This window comes from Gopherus flavomarginatus, chromosome 1 (genome assembly GCF_025201925.1).
Source record: "Gopherus flavomarginatus isolate rGopFla2 chromosome 1, rGopFla2.mat.asm, whole genome shotgun sequence".
NCBI lineage: Eukaryota > Metazoa > Chordata > Testudines > Testudinidae > Gopherus > Gopherus flavomarginatus.
In genome coordinates, this window is record NC_066617.1 from 138,861,017 (window position 1) to 138,887,263 (window position 26,247).

Here is a 26,247-nt window from a genome sequence, read left to right on the forward strand (position 1 = left end):
TCTATTTTTCTTTAAGTTCTCTCACTCTATTCTTTCAACCTTTTTCTCTAAACAATCAATCAAATGTATCAAAGCAAAAGCACACAACATTTCCCCTATTCAAACATAAAAACAAATCAATTTTTTTTTCAAAATGGCCAACTATGCCAAACCTCGACACCAGTGGAAACGGGAATGGAGGTCAGGACATAAGCCCTATAGGGGGCATGGAAACCTGTCCAAAAAATACATGGTGATGAATACTATTGAGGTATATTCTACTTATACACAAATGAGTTACCATCTACATCCTAAGAGTGACAGAGTTATAGTGACCTGTCAATTCAAAGTGTCTTTCAGGGCAGGTAGAAATCAGTCCCTAGATATCTCAGGCTTCAGTTAAGAGTCTCTGGCCCTTCAGAATTCAAACAACTACAAAGATTGAAAATGTTCACGTGGTTTTGTTTTATTTCCTTCATTCAGCTTCCAATCCCACAGGACAAGCTTCCTTCCATGTAGAATTTCCCAGGAGTGAAAAACTATTAAGAAAAACTATAATTTGTCTTTCCTGTAGACAAGACAATGCTGAACATGGATCCTTCAGCTGCCTATGATTTGCTGGTGGACGATGTCCAGGACTGGGATCTTACAGGTGACCGTGTTCCTTGTGAGCTGCTGCTCACTGGCGAGACTGCCTTCCCAGTGCTGGTGAACCCCCGGGGGCAGGTCCTGATCGCTGCCTCACAGTATGGGAAAGGCCGGATGGTGGTCATCTCTCATGAGAGCTACCTGGGGAGTCCCAAGATGGCTCGGTTCCTACACAATGCTGTGGGCTGGCTCAGTGCCTCCCCAGGAGCAGTGGTTGGTGTCCAGAAGAGCTTGAGCTCCCTGCTGAGCATTCTCAGTAGTTCCGGCACCCAAGTGCAGCCAAGTACGGAGCTCATTGCCTCGTTTGGGGTTTACTGTATGGATGCCTATGATGCTACACAGGGGAGGGAGCTGATCCAGTTTGTGAAGAGAGGAGGGGGTCTGCTCATTGGAGGTCAGGCTTGGCACTGGGCCTCTGGACACAACACAGAGAGAGTGCTGTTCGATTTCCCTGGGAACCATGTAACCAGCGTGGCTGGCGTTTATTTCATGGATATATATGGCGAGACTGGGATCTTCAGTGTCTCAGACAAAGTGCCTGCAATTCCCTTGATCACTTCGTGAGTATCTGAAATCTTTTCCTATGTATTAAAACTTGTAGTTAAAGCTGTAAGAAAATTACTCCTGGGGGAATTCTATGCCACTGAGCAAGCGCAGAATTTATGTCTCTTGCAGATTTCTTTGCTTTCCTGCAGAAAAATGACTTTCTGACAGGGAAGGAAAGGGAAGTCACAATAGAGGTCAAGAGACTCTCCCCAGCAGTATGTTTCAGGTGCCCAGGGCAGCCAGCAGAGAGGTAAATAACTGGGGCTGAGGGATCCTACCCTATGCCAGACTCAGCTGCTAGTCCTGGCTGGTCTGGGAAGGACGGGACTTCCTCTTCCCTTGCATGGCATCCGGGATTGTGTCAGATCCAACTCCAGATTTCTCCTCTGGCTGTAGGAAGCTCTGCAAACTCTCTCCCCACTCCTGTGCTTTCTGAACCCATTGCTCCTCAGCTGCAGGGGGAAGGATCCCTGTACAAGAAGCTGCTCTCCCATCGACCCAATCCCAGTGCATCCAGAGCCCCTCATACCGAGATCCTCCCACCGAGCCTCACCCTGCCTGCACCCAGAACCCACCCTGATGAGCCCCACTCCCCCTGCATCTGGCTAACAGCACCTGTATCCTCACCCTACCAAGCCCCAACTAGCTGCACTTGGATCCGCACCCCACTGAGCTCCACTTCCTTCAGCATCTAGATACACCCTCACAGCTGAGACATCCACACCAAGTCCTCCCTGCCAATCTCTATGCACTACACATCCAGACCCACCTGCTGAACCCCAACCTCCTTCAGCTGGATTCCCCCACAGAGTCCCATTATCATTGCACCACCAACCTCCACCACAAGCCCCTGTGCATCCAGATCCCCCTGCACTTTGATCCCCAATTGAGCCTCCCGCACCCAGATTGCCCCACACAGAACCGTCTCAACCCATCCCTCAATCCCCCCACACTAAGCCCCTCCACACTTGGATCCTACCTTGCTGAGACTGCTACCCACACCTGCTGCACCTGGCACGGAGAGGCAGGGCCCCGGGGTGTTTCTGGGGCAGACCCTGTCCTTGCGCTGTATCAGGGTTGGGGGCAACCTCATCGCTGAGTCCGTGTGCTGGCAGGGGGGAGCTGCATAGTAATCTCCCACCTCCATGCAGCCTGTGGCCTATGCTCCCCAATGCCATGTTGGAACTTCCACATTTATTTGACAAAAAAAATCAGCACAATTTTTAATTTTTTGGTGCTGAACACCCTCAGGAGAAGAATATATTCTTAAATACTGCAATGTTGGAAAGGGTTTTATTTTCTAGCACCTAAGGGGGTATGCGGGTCCTTATCCCAGGGGGAGGAAAAAGGAATTAACAGGAAAGAAATAAAACCAGAATCCTGCTAAAGACGTTTGGGGAAACATTTGACTTCTGGGGACTGTGATGCTCTGAATGAGTTCAGATGACTCATGAAGTTCTAAGCATGAGACAAAGCAAATAAGTGAATCCTTTAACTTGTTTTGTGTGTACTTCAGTAAGCAGGGATCCTGCTAACTATTTGTGGTCTGAAATATTGATTTAGTATAGAACCAATAACAATAATTAACCTTTAAGTAGTTGTGCTCCACAAATGTCTGTTTATGTATACACTGTGGATGATCATGACAAAAACCTGTTACAAACTTTTCTAAAATAAGAGCCCTTTACTGCTGAGCAAATGAAATTCTCTGAGTTCTGATTGTATAAATTAGCTCTTTGTAGAAGTGATTTCAGAACATTTGGATATGCTGTAGGACAGAGTAGAGACACGACACAATCTTCCTCTTCCACCTTTTGAGGCTGTGACAGTGCTGGCATATGGCCTGACAAGAACATCTCCTGTTTTGCAGGCTAGATTTCAGCAAAGACTTAAACCTTCTCCTAAGAGGTGTGTCAGAGCTAGACATAGTGACAGATGGTGTGCCTTCTCACCTGCTGGTCCATGGCACACTGGCCTTCCCCCTTGGCTTGGACAGCGCCTATCAATGCTTTCTTGCAGCAGCTCACTATGGCCGGGGCCGTGTAGTGGTGGCTGCACATGAGGTCCATCTTAGCACCCCGAAACTCACAGACTTCATCCTCAATGCCATTCACTGGCTGGGTGCTGAGAAGAGAGGAAGAACTGGCATCAATCCCAATCTGAAGAACCTTCATGACCTACTGATTCAAAGGCAGGTGGTGTGCGAGATCTCAGAGCTTACCGACAATCTCAGCATCTACTGCTGCCAGTCCTACAGTGACAATGAGGCCAAGAAAATCCATGAGTTTGTGGCAGAAGGAGGAGGCCTGCTGATTGGAGGTCAGGCTTGGTGGTGGGCTTCTCAGAATAAGGGCCAAAACGTTCTGGCTGAATATCCTGGCAACAAAATCCTCAATGGGTTCGGGATCAGCATTCTGGGGGAAACCAGTGAGACAGGCAAATACCCAGCATTAAGACCCGAAGAGCAGCGGGGACATTATCACTTCCGCAGGGCACTCGCTCAGTTCCAGCAGCATTTAGACAAGAAGGAGGAACTCCAGCCCCCAGTGACAGGCTGGCTTCAAAAACTGAGTTGGGATTGTGCCAAAGTCCTTCAGATCCCAGTCAAAAATGGCCACGTCTACGCCTCATTGTACCACATCCTATATGAGATGCTGCAGAGCAATGGGATCCCACCGGTGAGCAAGGAACACCCAGTCAAGGGGAACTCCAAGGAGGTCGTGCTGCTTCACGTGGCTACAGCATTATGCCAAACCATGTCCGACTGTGAGAGGCTAGCACTCTGTGAACTCCCCACAGTCCCTAGCACCACTGTGGAAATCAACTGCACAAACTCAGGTGAGAGAATCTGTCCTTCCTCACTAATCTCCCCTCCCTCGTTTCAACATGGAATGGCCTGTAGAACATGGGGTATAACAGTGTATAACTCTTCATTGCCCTGATCACATAGATTACATCTGTCACATTGTGTGCAGAAATGCAAGAGATGGAAAGGCTCCTCTGAGGTTACATTTAATTTCTGCTTTTGGAACTAGTCTAGGCTTTCCCCCTAAAGTCAATTCTCCATTTTTATCTAGTCCAGTTTTAAATTATTTGAGTGATGGGACTTCTGCAATTTCTCTAAAAAATTCATTCCATGATCTAATACACCTCACAATCAGGAAACATTTCTAAACATTTAGCCTTAATTTACTTTCATCAGCCTCATCCAATTACTGCTAATTACACCCTTTTGGTACATGCTAAACAATTGCTGTCTTCAGAGTTTACAGCTTTCAAATCAGAACTTTTCAGGAACTTTTTGTCAACAATTTTTTTCGACAAAAGCCAAGAACAACAATTGGCTGGTGTGTCTCCTTCATCTTCTGACCAGTTTGATGAAAATCTGCAAAAGTTTCCCCTATTTTAGCCTGGGTTTTGATCAGCTCTATTTCAAAGAAAGCCTCTTCTACCTCCATATTTCATCATCATTTGGCTACACTCGATAGGTAAAATCCTGGCCCAACTCAAATCAATGAGTTTTGCCACCGAGACATGATTTCACTTTACCCTTTTACTTCCTAATCTTCATCACCAAATCACTCCAGCCCCTTAATCCAGTGTTCCGTTTGCAGTGAAAGGTTATGGGGCTCAAGTAATTAGGTGCTGGTGCTCAATCAATATTTTTACATTCATAACCGATGCAGCAAGCCCAAAGGTGTCCAGGCTCAGCCTTGGCAAACCCTGGCACAAATTAAGCACTGCCTTAATCATTCATGTTGTTTTTTCTCTACATTCCTCTGTGTTATTGATATCTTAATGGAACAGAGATGCCCAATACTGAATCCAGTATTTCTGGTGCAGTCACCAGAAAAGCAGAGAGAGAGACCCTTACCTCATATTTTACAATGTAATTAAACCTCTGCACATGTAGCCCCAACATTCACATTTGCCATTTTGCTGAGGCATAACATTGCAAGCACACATTTAATTATTGTCTATTATGATCGGAACTACTGTTTTTGAAATCTGTTTTTCAATAAATGTTTTAGTCAAGCTATATTATCTTGAATTTATCCAGGATGAACTACTTTTTCCCCACAGTCCTATATTTCTCTCCAAGGTGGTATTTGAAGGTCACCTTATTGAGCTATTGGCCTGCCCACATTCGTCCCATGCCTGCATGCCATTGTGGGAGAAATGCTTTTTCAGATACTTGATATAAAAATGTCCTTGGGATGCTACATAGAGCAGACTAAAACCCTTAGAAAGTCCACCCAACTTTTTATTTCATTTGATACCAAGTCACTGGACAGTGCTATTTGCTAAGAAGACTACGTCTAAATGGGTATCAAAGTACATCTTCTGGCTTCTCCTCCCTGGCATGGCACTAGAAGGCTATATCAATGTGAATTTAGTCACAGGGAAAGCTGCCACAACTAGCAATTATGCAGTTCTCTTCCCTGACTTTCTCAGCAAGGGAGAAATATGGTCCTCCCTCCACATGCTCCTACAGCCTTATTGTTTGTTTGTGTTTAGAAACCCATCTTGGATGCTCTGCATTCCAGAACTTATTTCCAAAATATGGGTGAGGCCCAGTTCTACTGCCTCCAGAGAAGTTGTTCATTTGTTTTAGGAATGTGGATGTCTCTTATTTTATGTAGGTCAAGGCTTTTTTCCTCATCAAATTTGGGTTTCTCTCTCTCTCTCTCTCACACCCACACCCACACCCACACCCACACACCCCGTTCAATGTTACTGTTCAGACTACAAAGTCTCCCTGGTAATGGTCTGTTCTCTTAATCTGCCCTGTAACATTTTTAACAACCACCTGTAACAACCACCACCAACTTTCCATAACACTGTTAAAAATGCTCTCTCTTCTTTTGGCCTGTCCCTCACACCTCCTAATCTCCAGGAGTGAGAATCACTGGAAATCTGGAAATCACAGTAATTCTGTTTCTTTGAAAACATTATTTAACAGGCTTTTCATCCATCCCCCTCTAAGTTGGTTTTCTTCCTTGTGGGGTATCTATATATTTGTTACAGCTCCTTGTTTTTACATTGCTGAGGCAACAGTGTAAGGTTTCATATTTTGATTGGTATCCCTTGCTGAGCTTCACCTGCTGTTCAATTCAGAGAAAAGCATGGAGTGTTATGGCAGTGGTATGTCCACATAATCTAATCTAATGTGCAGTTAGTGTGCGAAGACCAGTAAGGTCTTCGCTCCTGTTGTATCTCCCTATGCTCGAGACCTTAGATTTTTGCCCAAGGGAGTACATTTGGTTTGTGCTAAGGAGCAGGAACCCAGGACTGAGGATCCTGAATGATGTTGTTTAAAGAAACCAGACTGAAGGATTGTCATTTGGCCTTTTGCTTGCAGCTCTGACAGCAGCAGCAGAATATCATACAAATCAAGTTGTTACAATGTCTGCATAATGGTAATGTTATAAACAAGAAGTTAATTTCCTAGGAGAATGCAGCAGGAAGTATTAGCCCTCCCCTGCTCCACTACTCCATCTCACATGGAATACTCTTCACCCCCCGATGACATTCAGTGAGAGGAGACCTTTCCTCATGCAGACTGGCCATGCCATTGTCTTGATCCTTTCATACTGGAAAACAGACGGAGGTGTTTAAGAGTAGCTCTGTGTTTACACCTGTCCTCTGTGTTTTATGCCAGGTGATGCAGCATGGAGGAGCACAGGACTTTACCTTCCACGTGGGAACACAGTGACCTTTATATTTCCTAGCACTGTTACTGGAGTTGGCCTGCAGGTGAACTAATCATCCTTTCTGATGCCTGTTACTTTTCTTGAACTGTAGTTCTACTTGGAAATGTGATTACATAAAAAATAACACCTTATTGTACAGCTCTGCTCCTGGAGGATATTCAGCTCTGTGGAAAAATAATGGCTTCTTGCTTTGTAGGAGCATTTACCATGCAGAGCAAACACAGGCAGTAGAGAGGGAGCTAGATTTTCTGTCTTCTTGTGCATCATGTCTTCCTGACAAGAGACTTGTTTACTAAGTTCTAATGAATTGTCCCATAAATATTAAGCTCTTTGGTTTAGGACCCAAATTATCTTCTATCTTTATTTACGCCCAGATCTCCAAAAGCAGTTTAGGCCCCTAACTCCCAGTGAAATCAGTAGAATTCGAGTGCCTAAATACCTTTCAGGATGTGGGTCATAGTTCCTGGCACAGTGTGCTCCCAAGCTTGGAGCTCTCAAGTAGCTATGTCATCAATACATGGTGTGACAAAGTTCCTCCTCTACCTTGGTGGGTCCTGCACTTATTGGCAGACTTGCTCACCTCAGTGATCTTCCCCACAGCCTGGGTCAACTCCTCCTGTGTCTGATCAGGAGTTGGGAGGTTTGGGGGGACCCAGGCCCGCCCTCTACTCCAGGTTCCAGCCCAGGGCTCTGCGGATTGCAGCTGTCTATAGTGCCTCCTGTAACAGCTGCATGACAGCTACAACTCCCTGGGCTACTTCCCCATGGCCTCCTCCAAACACCTACTTCATCCTCACCACAGGACCTTCCTCCTGGTGTCTGATAATGCTTGTACTCCGTAGTCCTCCAGCAGCACACCCTCTCACTCTCAGCTCCTTGTGCCTCTTGCTCCCAGCTCCTCACACGCACTTGCTCTCCTCTGGCTCCCCCAGCTTTAGGCACCACTGCAATCCATAAAACGCCTGCTTGGCAGCCACCTCATGCTGCATACAACAAAACTCATTTCATGCCTACATTTTCAGGGTTCAGTTTCCCTGGGTGCCTGAATGTCTGCCTTTGAGCATGCAAACTACCACCTCCCTCCAAGTGTCCAGATGCCTGTCTCCAACATAAGCCCCAGCATGATCCACAAAGCAGGGGGAGATTGGCACTGGCCCCCCTATCTTGCTTGCATGGCCCAAAATTTTAGCCCAGTGATTAGAGCACTCAACCAGGATGTTGGTTATCCAGGTTCAATTCCCCTCTCTGCCTGATAAGGCAAAAAGATTTCAACAGGGACTAGCACCTCTCAGGGCAGTCTGGTGTTGGGCACCTGCAGTCTCTCCTGCTGAAGTTGTTCCACTTGGATAAGTGTTTAAACAATGGTCTGTAAAGTTCATTGCTCAGTTGTTCCCTTAACCAAGCCACCTTTTCATTTCCAGGTGCAGATTGGGTGTCAATCAGATGACCTCAGCAGAGCAGAGGAGCTGAAACGCCCCCCTGTGGTGATACGCAGATGTGACATCAAAGATCAGAAGATGTCAGTCTCCTCTCTCTGGGGGGGCCTCATTTACATCATAGTGCCAAAGGGAAGCCAGCTGGGGAGAGTGTCGATTACTGTAAAAGGAGCTGTGCAGGCTCCTTTCTTCAGGTTTGGTAAGTGTGCTGGTAAATGGCCTGCACATCTCTTCTTAGCCAGTTTTGCAGCTGCTGCTGCTGATTGTGAAGAGACACACAGAGACATGCCTCTCTAATTATCCATGATTTGGGCTTGATCAGTTTTCAGTCAGTTCTTGTAAGGTGTAATTGCTCCTCTCTCTTTCACCTCTTTCACTGCAGCCACCAACTGCCTTTATCATGTTTCTTGTTTAAAGTCTAGTGCCACTTCTGAGCAAGTTCTTCTTTAGTATGTATTGTGTATTCGTTGTGTATTCACTAAACCTTGTTCTCCTCTGTCAGAGAGATTAGTGTATCTCTGCCAACTTGATACCTTCATGTTTCTCACCAGACATTAGAGCAAGAACAAGAGTTATTTGATAGCACCTTAAAATGCTATGAGGGAAGAGGATAAAGGCAGAAGATGGAACCAACATTGGCAGGGAAAGGAGATTGTAGCCTCATGCTTTTTAGGGGTTGTCAAACTTCAATACACCGCGACTCCCTTCTGACAACAAAAATTACTACGCGACCTCTGGAGGGGGGACCAAAGTCTGAGTCCGCCCAAACCCACCACCCCAAGTGAGTGGGCCAAAGCAAAAGTCCAAGGACTTAAACCCTGGGTGTGGGGCCTGTAACCTGAGCCCTGCTGCCCAGGGCTGAAGCCCTTGGGTTTCGACCCCAGGTGGTGGGGCTCGAGCGTCGGCCCCGGACCACAGCAAGTCTAATGTCAGCCCTGGCAACCTCATTAAAACTGGTTGCGACCCACTTTGAGGTCTTGACTCTTGACCCACAGTTTGAGAGCCACTGAGCTAGATGAATCCAACAAAATCTCAGGCTGTTTTAAGTTTTCATATGGATATACAGGGCCAAATTTAGAATTACTGTACGTCCACACGAGTCCACTGAAGTCAGTGGATTGGGATGGGGGAGACAGTCTGAATTTGGCTCAAAAATTAATATTACTAATGATTCTTGAATCAATAGTATTTTGAACATATTGTTCCCATGTATTCAAAGTGATTTTCCTTGTGTTCAAATGTGCTTTAACCTGATAGTAAAATTCTCTTTAAAGAAAATCAGTAGTGTTTCTTATTCATACAGCCTTGGTGAGAACAAATGACTTTTCTTTGCAATTAGTTGACTGAATTGATCCTCAGCCCCTAGTTTTCATGTTAAATAGAAGAACACACTTATTTTATCATTTCTGGCTGTTAAGTATAACCCAGGGTTGTGAGTTCAATATTTGAGGGGGCCATTTAGGGATTTGGAAATTGGTCCTGCTTTGAGCAGGAGGTTGGACTAGATGATCTCTTGAGGTCCCTTCCAACCCTAATAGTCTATTATTCTATTTAGAAAAGGGAAAAGTCAAATATAATGATTTGTTCAATAGCAGCTCTTAAAGGTCCCAATCAGGATCGAGGCCGTATTGTGCTTGGCATTGTACAAATGCAGAATAGCAGATCATTTTTGCCTCAAACAGCTTATAATCTAATTTGAGAAAAGGTGTAACAGAGTCTCAGTCCACGAACTAATGAATGCAATGGGCCTGTTTCCATTTACTATAACGGACTTTGGATCAGTCTTTGAGAGAATGCAACCAAAAAAAGGAGGGAAGGAGAATCAAGGAAAATAAATCAAATCAAATCATGAGGTTACTTAAGTAGCTTCTGCTCATCTTTAAGGCTTCCAAGGGCCCCAAGTAAAATCAACTATACCCAACTGACATGGAACCAAATCATCACGGGATTTGTGCACTTCATCTCTCTCTCCCATATTGATGCAGGGAAGACATCTAAGAGCCAGTGGCTGACCTGCGTCCGTCACTATCCAGCTCCATGGGCAGAACTAGCTACCCAGAATATCATCTTAACGGTGCCTGCTGACAGCATCCGTCCCATAGACGATCCAGAGCCTTTGCTGACCCTCTGGGAGCGGATTATGGCAGCTGTAGCTGAGCTGGCAGCCACACCAGCCACGTTTCCTCGGCCAGAAAGGATTGTAGCAGACGTTCAGATCTCAGCTGGTGAGTATGGTGTATTGTCATAAAAGGCGAAAGAGTGACACCCTGGGGTAAAGGATTGAATTGGAGGCTGGGAGCCAGGAACTCTTTAATTGCAATGCTGGTTCTTCCACTGACTTTCACTATGACACCTTGGAAAGTCACTAACCTCTGTTGACCTTTTCACCAAGACTCAAAATGTGGTGAATACAGTGGGGCCCTCTAACAGTGTAACTCTATTTACAGTGAAGCTTCTCTCTCAAGCACACCCTTATTCGAGTTGTCAGCACCTGCCTCAAGTTACTCTAGAAGCGGGGGGAAAGGAATTGGTCATACCCAACTCACAGTACAGCAGCTCTCCTTACCAGTGCAAAATTATTCTAGACAGCTAGAGCTGGTCAAAATACTGAGAGGGAAAAATATATGCTATTAATAGAAGGATTTTAGTTCAGTTAGAAACTGATCTGGATAAAGACTTATACAATGTTCAGCACATTTACTCAATCCACTAGTGAGCTGCTTGGTCAATTCTGAAGCCTGAATAGCCATCTTGATCCTTGGCAAATCCTCCGTAGAAATGCCATTTGTTTGCTTTTGGTATCTATCAAATATTTAAAATTCCAAACAGATAGCAAATAATGTGACTGGCTTTCTTAGGTGATAGTGAACCAAACTTCAGCAGATTTGTAGTTTAGCAAATGTAATTCAATCCCCTCCTACAATATACTTTCTAGTCCTTGTTCATTCCTAGATTTAAATGACTCCAACCATGCAACTTCCTTTGGAGAAGACTATTCCATATTCTACATTAGTAGAGCTCACCACTATAAATGTCTCTTGGTCAATTTCATCACGCTACTTATACATTCTTGTCCAGCTGTACAATTGCATCAATGGGGCTACGTTTCTGCTGATTGTTAAATGCTTTACTGGACTGGGGCCAGAGCATGCAGCATTTTACAAGGCTGAGTGCTATCTGAGGATGACTCAGTGGTCTGTCTGAAATTACTTGGTGGATGTCAGTCCAGTCCTCAGCAGATTAATGCCCACACCAACAAACAACCATCATGATTAGAATGATTTGTGCCCTGTGTTGAGAATCAGATACCAAGGATAGACTGGATCATGAAGACTGAACTAACTTCGCACCACAAGGGGTGGTCCCTCCAAAAAATTGATATTAGGTGTGAGGACAGAGAGGGGCGATTTTACAGTGCATTTCTACTCTGAAAAGAGACCGTTTTAAAAAAAACAGTAATGGTATGGGACTCCAGGGTTATTTTTTCCCAATAGTTTCAATATCCAATATGCTCCAAAAAATTGCGATCAATTGAGAGGAGATGGTGTGTAATTTAGAAGCTTGTTCTGCCACTGCCCAGTGTCTCTCTCTTTTGTGGATTTACTGAGTGTTTTGTTATCCAACTACAGTTGTCAATCCAGCACCCTTCTTCATGCTGAAATTGACTGTAACAAAGAAATTAAATATCAATACTAAATCATACTGCCCCTCCCCCTTTTCTCCACCCCCACTCCCCTGCAACCCAAGGGGATCAGCATCTCTGACACTCAGACCATTTATTTCTAAAGAGCCATATAATGAACACGATATTAAAACATTCTAAAATACAATAAAAACATTAGAGCTGGGGACACCACTACAAAAATGTTCATGAATATCAGCTCTATTGCTTTAATGCATCCTCCATGGTGGTGTTTGTGCCTCTCTTGGCTTTGATTTCCATCAGTATTTGAGTTTCACTGTCACAAAAGGTCACGGAAAGTGAATTTCAGAGAGGTGTGCATGAATCTGTGCAGAAACTGAAATTTTCATATTAACATGGGAGTATTCTCAGTGGAAGGACCTGCACATACATCCCCAAACAGGTACAGCATTTACAACAAGATGATTTATCTGACCAATCACAACATGGATCAAATTTTGATTATCAAATACACACACTGACTTGTTTTCAGTATTCATCCATTAACATTGATAAAGAATTAATTTGAAGAACTATCCAGAGGATAATTCCAGACCACCACAAAGGGTTTAATTGGTCCGATTTATTGTTCTTTGGGAATTACTTGCCAACTTCTAAAAAACAGAAAAACAACTTTCTTGAGCTGAGATCTCACCTTGACTGTTGGCCCCGTCTCCCCCCTCCAGGCTGGATGCACTCTGGCTACCCAATCATGTGTAATTTGGATTCAGTAAAGGAGTTGGTGAACATGGAATACATGCAAGCGAATGGCCTTTGGGGGCCCATCCATGAGCTGGGACACAACCAGCAGCGGGCAGGCTGGGAATTCCCCCCTCACACTACTGAGGCCACCTGCAACCTCTGGTCTGTCTATGTGCATGAGAAGGTGCTGGGAATCTCCAGGGACAAAGCTAACGAAGAGCTACAGCTGCAGCATCGCAAGAAGAGAATCAGCGATTACCTTGGCAAAGGAGCCCAGCTAAAGGACTTGGATGTTTGGACCGCACTGGAGGCCTACCTGCAGGTAACACAGAGAGATTCATAAGAAAGTGTCTGACTGCAAACGATTCTATAAAAGATGCTGGCTGGTTTGCATGTTCCACAAACATAGAAACAGGTGGCAGGGGGAGAGTACTCAGAAACTTCTCCCTTAAAATTCAGGCCCCTCCCATTCGGGCTAAATAAGACTCACCATTCACTGCATGGCTTATTTATTCTACCGGCCTCATCACAACATACTGACTTGGAATTACAGACCTATTCCAGTATGTCTAGTAAAGGGCAGTGGTGGCACATTCACATCAGATAGCACATTTAATAATGCAGGTTAAATTGTTTCTGAAAAGTAATTATATAAAAAAGACACCTTCAAACTCTAAGACACACTTTCTGTGTGCAGGCAGAATTAGAGTCCCTCACTTTAGTGACTAAGGGATAGATTTTTAAGGGTATTTAAGTGCCTAAAAATGCAGATAAGCACCTGGTGGGATTTTCAAAAGGCACCTATTAGCATGGTTAGGGGACTAAATACTTTGAAAAAATTGGCCCTAAAAACTAAGTTCTTACTCCTGTTAGTGCAACATAATCAGCAATGTCTCAGTGAGAGGAAGGTGAATTATGCATCATCAGAGGTGTATATGTTCTAGTAGGTAACACAATGATGTTTCACAGCTCTTAATGATGGCCTAACTGCAGGAGCGCCGCCAGCTTTTCTGCCGCCCTAGGCGGTGGAAGGTCCCGCCCCGAAATGCCGCCCCCCCACAGAGGTGGCGGAAGGACCCACCCCCGAAATACCACCGCAGTCCCTATCCCCCAAATTGTAGCACCCTAGGCGACCGCCTAGGTCGCCTAATGGGTTGCACTGGCCCTGCCTAACTGGATCTGTGGACTCTTTCTTATTAGTGATGATACATGAAAAGGAAAGATCCTAGCTCAGGTGTGTGGGGAGGAGAGGGGGAGGGGCTGGTAGAAAGACAAAGCATTTTTTTAATTGTAAACTGAGCATATTGGATAGTGAAACTATTGGGAAAAAATAAGCCTGGAATCCCATACCAGTACTGTTTTTTTAAACAGTCTCTTTGCAGAGTAGAAATACACTGTAAAATTGCCCTTCCCCATCCTCACACCTAACTCTGATTGTGACAAATTTTTGCTACCAACCTGCCTGAGGCCCTAGGTGATCAGGCTGAGGCCACAGGATCATTTGGGGAGGAGATGACGAAACACACCAAGTGTTTAAGTTTGAAAGTTTTATTAATAAAATAACAGCAGAGAGTGCTGGGGGCTGGGGGAAGGGGTTCCTACATCACTCAGAAGAAGGAAGAAAGCATTAGTGCCCCAAGGCCTAACCCACTTTCATACTTACACCCACACTACCCAAGGCTGGCCAATGTAAGAAGAAGAGTGGGAGGGGTGGACGGAAGTTTTTGTCCTTGGCCCAGGTCGTCTTGGGTCAGCTGTGATCTCCAAGGTGCTTTAGCTTTTAGGAGAGTTTTAAGTCCTGGGTTCCTTTGGGGGTGTTCCGTTTAGGGACCGCTGTTCCTGGTGCTTTTTGTACCAGTTAAAATTGGCTTTTTGTGGTCTTTTTAACTTTTTCAAAACATACCAGCTTCAGGGACGAGCAGCTCTGCTTCCCTCCAGCCCCCGTTGTCTCGCCTGTGTGTTCCATCTCTGCAGCCCTGGTTCAGCATACTTTTTCTTTTCTCATGGCTATCTGTGGTTGAGTGGGAGAGAAACACAGCTGCAGATTTCTCATCTAGCACCATTGGGTTGTGACATGAACACTAAAATACAATTTCAGTATCTTACCCCAAAATGATATCATGACAGATAACCATGTAATATTCATGAGGTGTGATTAGCAATAAATGTAGGTTTTGTCAGTGATCCTCATAACATGGGACCAGGTGCAGTGTCTTGTGTTACCTTAGCGGAGAATGATGCACATTTAATGCTGGTTTTTTTCATGCTCTTCAGCTGCAGGAAGCCTTTGGCTGGAAACCTTTTATCCAACTCTTCTCTGAATACCAGACAATGTCTAATATCCCCACAGACAGCCCTTCCAAGATGAACCTGTGGGCAGAGAAGTTCTCTCGGCAGGTGAAGAAGAATCTGGCCCCTTTCTTTGTGGCTTGGGGCTGGCCCATTAAGGGGGAAGTCGCTAAGAAGTTGGCATCTCTGCCCAACTGGGATAAGAACCCAATGAAAAAAGTGTGATGCTTTATTCACATGGAATGGTGGCTGTAATTTTTAGAGAGAACTCAGAATCGCTTGTTTCAGAGCAGCAGCCATGTTAGTCTGTATCCGCAAAAAGAACAGGAGTACTTGTGGCACCTTAGAGACTAATAAATTTATTTCAGCATGAGCTTTTGTGAGCTACAGCTCACTTCTTTGGATGCATAGAATGGAACACACAGACAGGGGATATTTATGCATACAGAGAACATGAAAAGCTGGAAGTATGCAAACCAACAGGAAGAGTCTAATCAATTGAGTTGAGCTATCATCAGCAGGAGAAAAAAAACTTTTGAAATGATAATTAAGATGACCCATAGAAGGTGTGAGGAGAACTTAACATAGGGAAATAGATTCAATTAGTGTAATGACCCAACCATTCCCAGTCTCTGTTTAGGCCTGAGTTAATTGTATCTAATTTGCATATTAATTCGAGTTCAGCAGTCTCTCTTTGGAGTCTGTTTTTGAAGTTTTTTTGTTACAAAATTGCCACCTTCAAGTCTGTCACTGAGTGGTTAGAGAGGTTGAAGTGACAGATTAGATCCTATGATGGTGCCACTTGAATAGATATGTGGACAGAGCTGGCATCACATCAGCCACGCCATCAGGGTCTCGTTCACCTGCACATCTACCAATGTGATATATGCCATCATGTGCCAGTAATGCCCCTCTGCCATGTACATTGGCCAAACTGAACAGTCTCTATGCAAAAGAATAAATGGACACAAATCTGACATCAGGAATCATAACATTCAAAAACCAGTGGGAGAAAACACTTCAACCTCTCTAACCACTCAGTGACAGACTTGAAGGTGGCAATTTTGCAACAAAAAAACTTCAAAAACAGACTCCAAAGAGAGACTGCTGAACTTGAATTAATATGCAAATTAGATACAATTAACTCAGGCCTAAACAGAGACTGGGAATGGTTGGGTCATTACACTAATTGAATCTATTTCCCTATGTTAAGTTCTCCTCACACCTTCTATGGGTCATCTTAATTATCATTTCAAAAGTTTTTTTTCTCATGCTGATGATAGCTCAACTCAATTGATTAGACTCTTCCTGTTGGTATGCATACTTCCAGCTTTTCATGTTCTCTGTATGCATAAATATCTCCTTTCTGTGTGTTCCATGATGTGCATCTGAAGAAGCGAGCTGTAGCTCACGAAAGCTCATGCTGAAATAAATTTGTTAGTCTCTAAGGTGCCACAAGTACTCGCATTCTTTTTTCATAATCGCTTGTCTTTCCTTTAAGGCTAGATTCAAATCTGTTTGGTGTGAGTTCATTAATTATCTATTTCATACTTGTTGGTATTTCTGAAGTAAGTTGCCTTTTCCATGTGAAGCAAATGTCTTCTGTGATCTGAATTTTCTGTTCCTTTCCCTGGCCAGCTTCTGCTAACTTTGTTCTCATGGAGTAGCATCTTACTCTGAGAAATAGGGCTACGTGTGGATAAATACCTTACCCTACAAGTAGTCCTATTGCTCCATGTGAGTCAGGGAAACAAACCAAAGATATCCACAGCACTGATTACCTGCCAGGCTAGATTAGTAAATTACCTTCTACTATTTTCATAACACATTTCATATTTTGGGGTGTGGCTCAGTCACTCCTAACTATAATCTGTAGCGAACTCTTGGAAAATTTCATCTGACCCTGAGTTACTGTGATTTATCAATTTGTTTCAATCTTACTTTTTTTTTGATACCTCAGTATCTGACAATGCCTCATCTTGATTGCCTGTATAGAGAAGGTATCTGCCCATGTGCCTTCTGAAGAAAAGTGATGAAAAGAAGTTGCTGAGGTTTTCCCACACCCTTTCTTGTGATAGATACCATGATGAGATGTCTAAATGTCCCTTCTGATGGAGCTTCTACCTCTTCCCTTTTGGAGACCGTTCAACAGTCTAACAAATCCCACCCCAAGAAGAGAGGTTTCTTGATATCCCGTATAAATTCACCTCTGCACTTTTTGCTCAGTTGCACATTCATCAGATTAACCTGGAGCATCCATATTATTCCAGTTCTGAGTCCACCTACATTTCTCCCACTGCAGTTCGTTCCTGTCCATCAGTGGCAGGGGCCTGAGTTCTCTCCCTTTGCTGTCCGTCTGTATGTCCATCAGCAGTACTTGCTACTTCAGTCCAGGGTTCCAACAAAATGTTGCTAATCCCTCAAATTCTAACTTTCAGAAATTCTTGAAATTCCCTTTGAGGCTCTAATACAAGTTGAACAATACACCACAATTCTGATATGCCACTTCCTTGCTGTTTCAATTCCCTGAGCTCACCACAGCTCTGCTGCTGTCCCTCAGTCTTGGTCTGCTCTGCTCCCTCCCATGTCAGTCCTAGGATGCCTCTTACACATCTACCAAAGCACCTCAACATTACCATGAGCACAGGACCGGCCCTACACTAAATGGTGTCCCAGGAGAGGAGCATCTTCAGTGCCACCCCCTCCATTTGTTAAACTTTTGAATACCTTATTTTTATTGCATTTGTAGCCCATTTCATGACTTTGATGCATGATTTCCACGCATGGTTTATCCCTGTCATATAAGATGATAAATTTGCACTCTAGGATCTGTAAATCTGTATTTATCCGTGCCATATATAAATGTCCTTTATTAGTTGCTACTTACACTCTTTGAGTCTTAAAACACAAGTATACTTTCACAATTACACAATAAAATAAAGTTCACAGTATTGCAGCTGTGCTCTCACTTTGTTCTTATATCTCACTGCCTAACTGGTGACACTCCGCCCCTTCCATACCCAGGAGGGCACGGCTGACAACATTCTAGGACACTGGTGGACAACCGGTGGGCTTCATGTGGCCCATCAGAGTAATCTGATTGTGGGCCGTGAGACATTTTTCTGATGTTGACCTTCCACAGGTACCACCCCCGGCAGCTCCCCTGGTTATTATTCAATTAAGAATGGGACACCTCTGCCAACTCACTGTTATGTGTGAACTGAGGAGCTGAGAAGTTTTACACACAACTTCCTTCCCTAGGACTATAGGATATAAGGCAGCAGGTGCCAAAGGAATCAGGAACACTGTTGGAAAGAGACAGTTGTAGTTGGTTTGCATGTGTCTGAAATTTGTCAGCATTGCAAAGTGAGGGAAGATCACGGGTAAATCCATAGTTTACAGCTAGAAAATCCTAAACTAACTATTTTGTTAAGGAAATCTAAGGGGTTGCTTTGTGATTCGCCTATAGTGCACTTTCCTCCCAAGCAATCCTTAAGGAGCACTGCTTGTTGAAAATGGACACTCATAGTAATCCAAGATACTTTGCTAGCTGCAACTGTTTAGTTTGTGTGTGATTAGTAAAATTCGGTTTAAGAATTGACTGCCATATACCTTTTGCCTGGCAAGTGTTTGTTCACTAGTGGGTTGGTATGTTCCTATTTAACCCTTTTGCCGTGTGTTGGTGGCAATTAAAAGAGCTGGGTTTAATTACTATGAGGTTCTCCTTAAAAATTTACATATCAGCTTCACCCCCCACCCAGAAACTTAGGAAAAACTGAATTCCCCACTATGTGCTCTTGACAGGCACTGCTTTCTTCTTGCAAGCCCTGAGTTCATTGCACAAAACAAACAAGATTTATTGGGGTGTAGTGCCATGATCACCACCCACCTCTATTTCTGCTTCACCAGGCCCCTTTAACAAGTCAGTCAGTCTCTGGTCACCTTCTTACCCGCAAAAGTCCTTTAATTCACACTTCACCAGACTGGCAACAGAGTTTGTCAAAAACAGATTTCAGAAGTCCCAAAACAAACACAAAGTCTTTCGTCAGCTCCACACACTCTCCTGTTTTCTGTGAGTCCCTAACTTACTGCCAGGCCTCCTGCCTCTGGCAGTCCCCACTACTTCTCTCAGCCATTCACCTGCTGCCTTTTGTATTTGAATTACCTGATTACTCTCAGCTTGTAAAATTAGGGCAACCTTAGCCCCAGGATCTCCAGCCCTAGAGCAAGCCACCAGTGGGGGAAAGGGGACAGAATAAACTTGGGAAAGCCAGTAATAATTAATTAACAATATTTGTGTGCATATACATAAATAAAATAAGACTCCTCCCTGTCTCCAGAGTGTCTTACAATAGTCTTCAACAGAATCCTCCTCTCATGGTGTGAGTGTCAAGTAAGGCAATGTATTCCTGCATAGACACTTCCCTCCTCCCACTTCTTCACTGCAGCCTTATCTCTGCCCCGCCCACACACACACACTGTTTGTTGTTTGAGATTGGTGAGGTCCAGAGTTTGTGTAGGTCCATCTCTAGCCACAAAGGGAAGGAACAGCCTGGTCTGCTCTGGGGGCTTTACCACATGACACAGAGGTAGTGGGGCTTTTGTCAGGGTTCTTTATTTATCGTGTTGCCCTTTGTGGCTCTAGCAACAGCCACCATCACCCACCTCAAAGCCACCTCTTGTTTATGAAAGGTTCCTCTGTGCCACATCTTGGCAAAGTCTTCAGAGAGGAAATTAGTGGCATATAGGACCCTAAGCTGAGTCATTGTCACCAAGCAGACACTCATATCAGAAGACACAGTCATTTAGCTTTGTCCAAGGTCCATTCAAACATGCCAAACTGTGGTTTTGGTCAGGGTGATCACTTATTCCAGGCACATTTTGTACAGTTCACTAACCCTTTCATTATCCAACAGGGATAATAGCATTTTAATACTATAGCACTTTATTCTTCCCTCAACCTTGCAGCATCTACAGCGAGGGCTATGTCGGCTTAACGACATTGATCAGGGGTGTGACTTTTTCACAGTGACATAGCTAGTTCAACCTGAATCTTAAGTGTAGACCTGGCCTTGGATAGCTCTATGCCTGTTGCCCTGCTTAAAGCCAAATAGCCATCCTCATCTTCACTCTCGGCATCCTCTTGAACACCTTGTCTCAGGGATGAGCAAAACCAACTTGGAACAGTTTCATCTGTGTCCTCTGATCTAAAGCTGTCCAGGGTCTCTAGCCATTGTCCAGCTATTAAGAAATTTTAAGAAAACAAACATTGGTAAACTCCTGCTTTAGATATATAAAGCCCTGGTCAGTTCCTACCCCCAACACTACCAGCCTCCTCAGTACTTTATACCCTATTGACCTGCGACATGGCTCTGCCTTTCAGATTGTTTGACGGAGATTCCCCAGCCTCATATGAGGCCTCCCTTCTATGGGTTCAAGCAATGGGCTGGCAGCACACTCATCAGACAGCCTCAAGATCACTCAGGTCTCCTGGTCATGTTCTGGAATCTCCAGCAGTGGCTGGGCCAGAAGGCTTCACGTCCTCCTCAGAAATGTCACTGGCATAGTGCTTTATTTGCAATGCCTGAGCACACTCAGAGCTAAACAAATTCTGTAACTCTCATGGGGTGGTGAAGCAGTCCATGTTTCCACAATTTCTGAAAATGTGCTGTTGAAACAAGATTGCCTCTTTCATACCTTGAGGATTTGAGGCCTCCTGGCGTAATGCTACAAACAACCAAAGGCTAAGCACTAGAGGTCAGATTTCCAGCCTAGAAACCATCTCTGGTTCGTGTGGGTCTTGGAGGTCCCACTACCCACAAGGTCCCACTCCCAACTGGGCATACTGTAGCCTATAGGATTATTGTGCTTGCTTGCATATATATATATATATATATAATATCTTTTCTTATAATTTAAGTATTTGGTTTATTGTAATAAGTTTATAGTAAAGTAAGTTTGGCTGTAATGCAAGGGACCTACAGGCCATATCCTGTATGTTAAGCTAAGGCAAAGTTAGTATATATCTATATCTGGGACCTTTCACCGAGATAAAAAAGTTGACCTACATATTGAGACCTTTCACCTAAATAGCAAGTCAACATCCATGTATACGTCTAAGACCTTTTACCTAGATCAGGGGTAGGCAACCTATGGCACGCGTGCCGAAGGCGGCATGCAAGCTGATTTTCAGGGGCACTCACACTGCCCGGATCCTAGGCCCTGGCCACTGGTCGGGGGGGAGGGGGGCTCTGCATTTTAATTTAATTTTAAATGAAGCTTCTTAAACATTTTAAAAACCTTATTTGTTTTACATACAACAATAGTTTAGTTATATATTATAAACTTATAGAAAGAGACCTTCCAAAAACGTTAAAATGTATTACTGGTGCGCGAAACCTTCAATTAGAGTGAATAAATGAAGACTCGGCACACCGCTTCTGAAAAGTTGCTGACCCCTGACCTAGATAGATAGATAATGGAAGAATGGCATGGTGCGGGGAGTCCAAGCTTGTACCCACAGACTTAACAGGTACATGATAAGGAAAGAACTGAAATGACTAAAGAACAAAAATAACATGTATGGATGTACATGTCATCAATACGCACAAACATATTATCTATGGAGTAAGTGTACCTTAACATTTTTGTGGGTGAGCAATGAAGTTTTGGCATAGGAGGAAGGGTTTCTGGCACTTGTGCCCTATAAAAGAGATGACCCACCTCTCTAGAGTATTCTATTCTATCTATGACAACTACTACATTAGTAGGCTGTACTTGTTTTCTTAACTTTCTAACTTCCAAGGGGACTAGGCTGTTTGGTTTCCCTACTTTTTTTCTTCATTTCTTTATTAGGTTTTGATTTAAGTTTAAGTTAGTTAAGTAAACTCCAAGTTAGCTTTGATAGCTCTTAGCGTTAGCTTCTTCTAAGCACTGCATCTCTCACTCAAGAATTGAGAAACCTGAACTACCAGAGGCGAGGTTGGTCCTGTGCCTTGATAACCACCAGGTTATCAAGAAAAGGTGTGAGTATATTAACCAAAGCTTTGTAGCATCTAATACTGTATTACCATATGTATCTTTTGAATAGCAGCAACGCAATTATAACTTTGTAACTCTCATTATTTTACCATTTAATTACTACTTCATTTATTTTAATAAAAAGTCTTTATGGCTATATCTGCCTCAGTGTGAGCTTCCTGTCATACCCCCAAGGGTCCTTTTTAAATTCTATGGAGCCTGATTCGGGACAAGAACTTTTATTATCTGATCAAATAGATGGGCGAGCCTAAAACTCATATTATTCAAATTAATATTATTAACACCCTAAATCAGGCAACACTACGCAGGGCCTAGATTGAGACAGACTGGTAGAGGTGAGCATGGGCAGCCTACAAAAGGGATCATGAGGACTGGCTCACCCCTGGAAAAACAATCAAACACATGCGATGTGTGCCTCGGGGGCAGAGTCTTGGGAGACATAGAGAGCTGTGATTTTCAGAATCATCTCAGAGCTGATTGGTCCAGGGGAGGAGGACCTAGCACTGGAAGGCCCAACTGTGCCTCACAGTACATGCTTAGTGGTAGGACATATGTCAGACCCCTTAATGCTGATTGGTCCTAGGGCAGCGCTAAGAGGTGATAGGGAAAAGCCTCCCCTTCCCCCTTTTTGCACTTCCCTTGGCCATACCCAAGGCCTGTAGCTAAGAACAGAGCCTTTAACTAAGAATATGAGTTTAACTTCTGCTTAATTTGTTTGTCTGTAGAAGGGGCACCAGGGACCAGGGAATGAAGCAAGAATTGTTAAAAGGAAACTAGGGAAAGGAGAAAAGGAGGGTCCTCATTGCACCAACTCGTTGCGCCAACTTGTTGCACCGACTTGTAGCAATAGCTTTTGCACAATGTAACCGCAATGTAGGGGTCGTTGCAATAGTCAAACCACCAACTTGACTACCAAGGACAAAAACAGGAAAAACCTAATATGGAAATCTGTTAGATAGCTTGCTTGTTTGCAATATTTTATTTCAAATAAGGCAAATAATATGTGTAACCAGTGTGCTACGTTTTGCAGTTTTAACCTTTATAAGCTTGGTAAAATTTGTAACATGTAGAGCAGCCTGCCTCTTGCGTGGGGTCTATGCTGTCTCTCCCTGCATATATGCTTGTATGAAATAAAGGTGCCTCAGGCTGTCTGATCTAAAATCAACCATGTGGTCGATTTTCCACAACAGAGGGATGTGAACAGAGGTTAACAGGTGGGATGTGGAAAGTTTGAAAGGTGGAGTATAGGGGTTTGTCTACACAGAAAACACCTGATTATCTAAAATCCATTTTAAAACCAATTTAGTTAAACCAGTGCAAACCTCTTCACACAGCTGTAAATTTTTTCAGTGTTGATTTAGCTTAACTCAGTAAATTAGTAATTTAAAATTTTTAAGGTTTTTAGTTAACTGGTGAAAACTGTGTGTGCAGACCAGGCCTAGGACATGAGAGAAGAACCAAGAGCCACAGCAGACCTGGTACCAGGAGATCACACAGCTTCTATGGAATGAGAGAAAATAAATCTTTACTCAGAGAGATCACAGTCCCATAATTCTCCCTCATGACATCCCTGTAAAGCTGCCTTTCATCCAAATGCGCCTATGCCTCGTGTCTGAAATACACAGCCACATCACGGAATGTCACCAGCATGTGAACTAATAAGTGACCCTACCTCCAACGACAATCCCACTACCCAATGCTGAGTAATGAGACTAGGGAGACAGAAGCAGCAAATTGAGGGTGGCATAATGCTCCCAACACTGCTGGCAGGATCCAGAGGCAGGTGCTCTACTAGTTCAGGATCTGGGACCTGTTTTATGTAGTGAGGTGGAAGGAGAAAGGAAGGGGGTAGAGAAAGCGATGTTGGGGAAAAAGCAAAGAAAAGGGACAGGATTGGTTATTGGGAGAGAGACAGGTATTTAAAAAAAGTAGATACAGAGAATTCACTAGTTCAAGAGTCATATTAAATACCATTATATACAACAAACAACAACAAAAGCCTACATTAAAAGCATGTTAAGGTGGCAAAGTCAAGCACCCCAAAGTTACGAATTGTCAGAGTTAAGGCTGCCTGTGCAACCTCAGTGCATTATGATACAGTTTTAATTACTTGAACTTGTATTATTTTTTCAGAGGACAACCTCATTCAGTGCACAGGATGGATGGATGGTGCTCATGGAATGGGTAGCTCTTTAATATTTCTTTTTCTACTCAGCGTTCAATGTGTGGCTCCTCACCTTATTTACCACACACCATCCAAACCTTGCACTAAACACTGAATTGTTCATTTCCTCATGGTTTTTTTTTGTGGTGCTCATCACTCTAATATCTGAGTTGCTCCCAGCCATCAACAAATTTATCTTTACAACACCTCTGTGAGGTGAGGGGTTATTATTCTTCCCATTTTACAGATGGCAAGCTGAGGCACAGAGAGATTAAAGCCCAAAATTGTTAAAAGTGTCTATTAATTTTGGGTGCCCAATTTGAGATATATAGGACCTGATTGATCAGAGTACTTAGAAGTATATAGCACTTATATGTTTAAAGTGCAGCTCCCATTGACTTCAAGTCCCTTTGCCAATGCCTGGAGGTGCTAGAACTTCTCAATAAAGCAGCTGGGAGCATTTCTTTACATGGACAAAACGTGTTTTTCTCTTCTCATTCTTAGAAATGGTGGAACTATTTTAGTTGAGACTTTCCAAAAAAAATTAGCGTGAGGCAGACACCTGCCATGGAAAATTTCAGTCCAAGTGGTTGAAGTATGTGAAGATCAAGACCAACTGAAAACAGACTCTTCTAATAGAAAGTGTTGGGCAAACTTAACTATAGGCACTGCTACCAGCTCTGCCTGTACTGAATTGTGAAGCTCATTCTCTTTCTCATCCCTAACCCACTCTGGCATTTTTTCCTCTTTTTCTGTGCTTTGGGAAATTCTCCTTTTCCAGTTCACAGTCCAGATGTTTATGTGATCAGCACTGAGCTCTCTTAGATATATATGGCCTCCCAGCCATCAATACCGGACTACCAAGTACAGTAGAACCCCATTTATCAGATCTAATTGGGACTGGGGCCAGATTGGATAATCAAAAATTCAGGAGAATGGGCAAAGAGCTTTCTATCCGTTATTTTAAGATGCGGCATTGCTTTCAAGCTAGCTGACCCCTCCCAGAAAAGCATTAAAACATAGCTCCCTTGTTATCTCCTTAACAGAATATACAAAGCATTTGATTCTTGAAAACAAGAACGTTTTGTTCCTTTATTAACAGGAAAACCAACCTGAGTTTTTAACAAGTTGTACTGATCATTTTTACATGCTTTATTTTTTAACCCTGAACATTATAAGGACCATGTACAAAGTCTGTTTAATGTTACAGAAGGCACCATCTCTAGATAATTGGTTTACATATGACATCACAAACAATGCAATTTTATAAAAATGAAAAACTGATAATCAGTTGTCAGATGTCATTAGGCTTTTTAAACTGACTGAGCCATCGCTGACTATCAGAGAAACATGAGTCCTCTCCTAAAGTTTGATTAAAGCTCTTAGCCTTCTCAAATAGTAAAGGATCACTAATAGGAATACTTTCCTCTCCCACCTGTATAAACCACCAATAAAGGACTTCATCCAGACCAGAGTCCATCAATTGCTTCATGTTCTTTCGGGATGCAGAGTTATTCATTCTGTATTTAAGAATTTGCTCGGTATTGTGTTTGATGTCCAATATTGTGCTTTTCCAACGTTATAATCTTGCGCTATTTTTGCCAGTGACTATCCTTTTTATTTTATTAATAATCTCTATTTTAGCATCCAATGACAGTACTACACTTTTTCACTTACTAATCGTGGTCATTTTACAAGGCTGAAAAGCTGTGATGGTTACAGTAGTGTTGCCAAGGTGATGTCAATTTCCCATATTCCTGTGTGTGTGATGGTTGGTCGGTTAATATGGAGAGCCAGATAATGGAGGCTCGGATACACATGGTTCTTCTATACTGGTAACATGTATCCCATTACCAGATCCCACACTAATCACTAAAGTCTAGACTTCCTTCTCAGGAAGACCAAAGTCAGTACTAACATCAGCAGTGGCTCCAGGCACCAGAGCTACAAGCACATGCCTGGGGTGGCAAGCCGCAGGGAGTGCCCTGCCAGTCCCTGCGAGGGCAGCAGTCAGGCAGCCTTAGGCAGCTTGCTTGTAGGAGGTTT

General features: G+C 43.5%; 1 protein-coding gene across 3 annotated transcripts; it reads left to right on the forward strand.

Moving 5' to 3' along the window:
• Positions 1–480: 480 nt before the first annotated feature.
• LOC127056899 (TRPM8 channel-associated factor 2-like) lies at positions 481–22,173 on the forward strand. Of its 3 annotated transcripts, XM_050965239.1 has the most exons (8): positions 481–1,187; positions 3,044–4,011; positions 6,836–6,930; positions 8,309–8,522; positions 10,309–10,548; positions 12,692–13,029; positions 14,982–15,104; positions 16,957–22,173. In XM_050965239.1, the coding sequence occupies exons 1-8, from the start codon at positions 562–564 to the stop codon at positions 17,017–17,019; spliced, it is 2,667 nt and encodes an 888-aa protein (XP_050821196.1). In that variant the 5' UTR covers positions 481–561; the 3' UTR covers positions 17,020–22,173. The 3 variants fall into 3 exon arrangements, with proteins under 3 accessions (XP_050821196.1, XP_050821190.1, XP_050821203.1); XM_050965233.1 differs by having other exon boundaries at positions 14,982–22,173; XM_050965246.1 differs by lacking the exons at positions 14,982–15,104; positions 16,957–22,173 and having other exon boundaries at positions 12,692–13,050.
• The last annotated feature ends 4,074 nt before the right edge of the window (positions 22,174–26,247 follow it).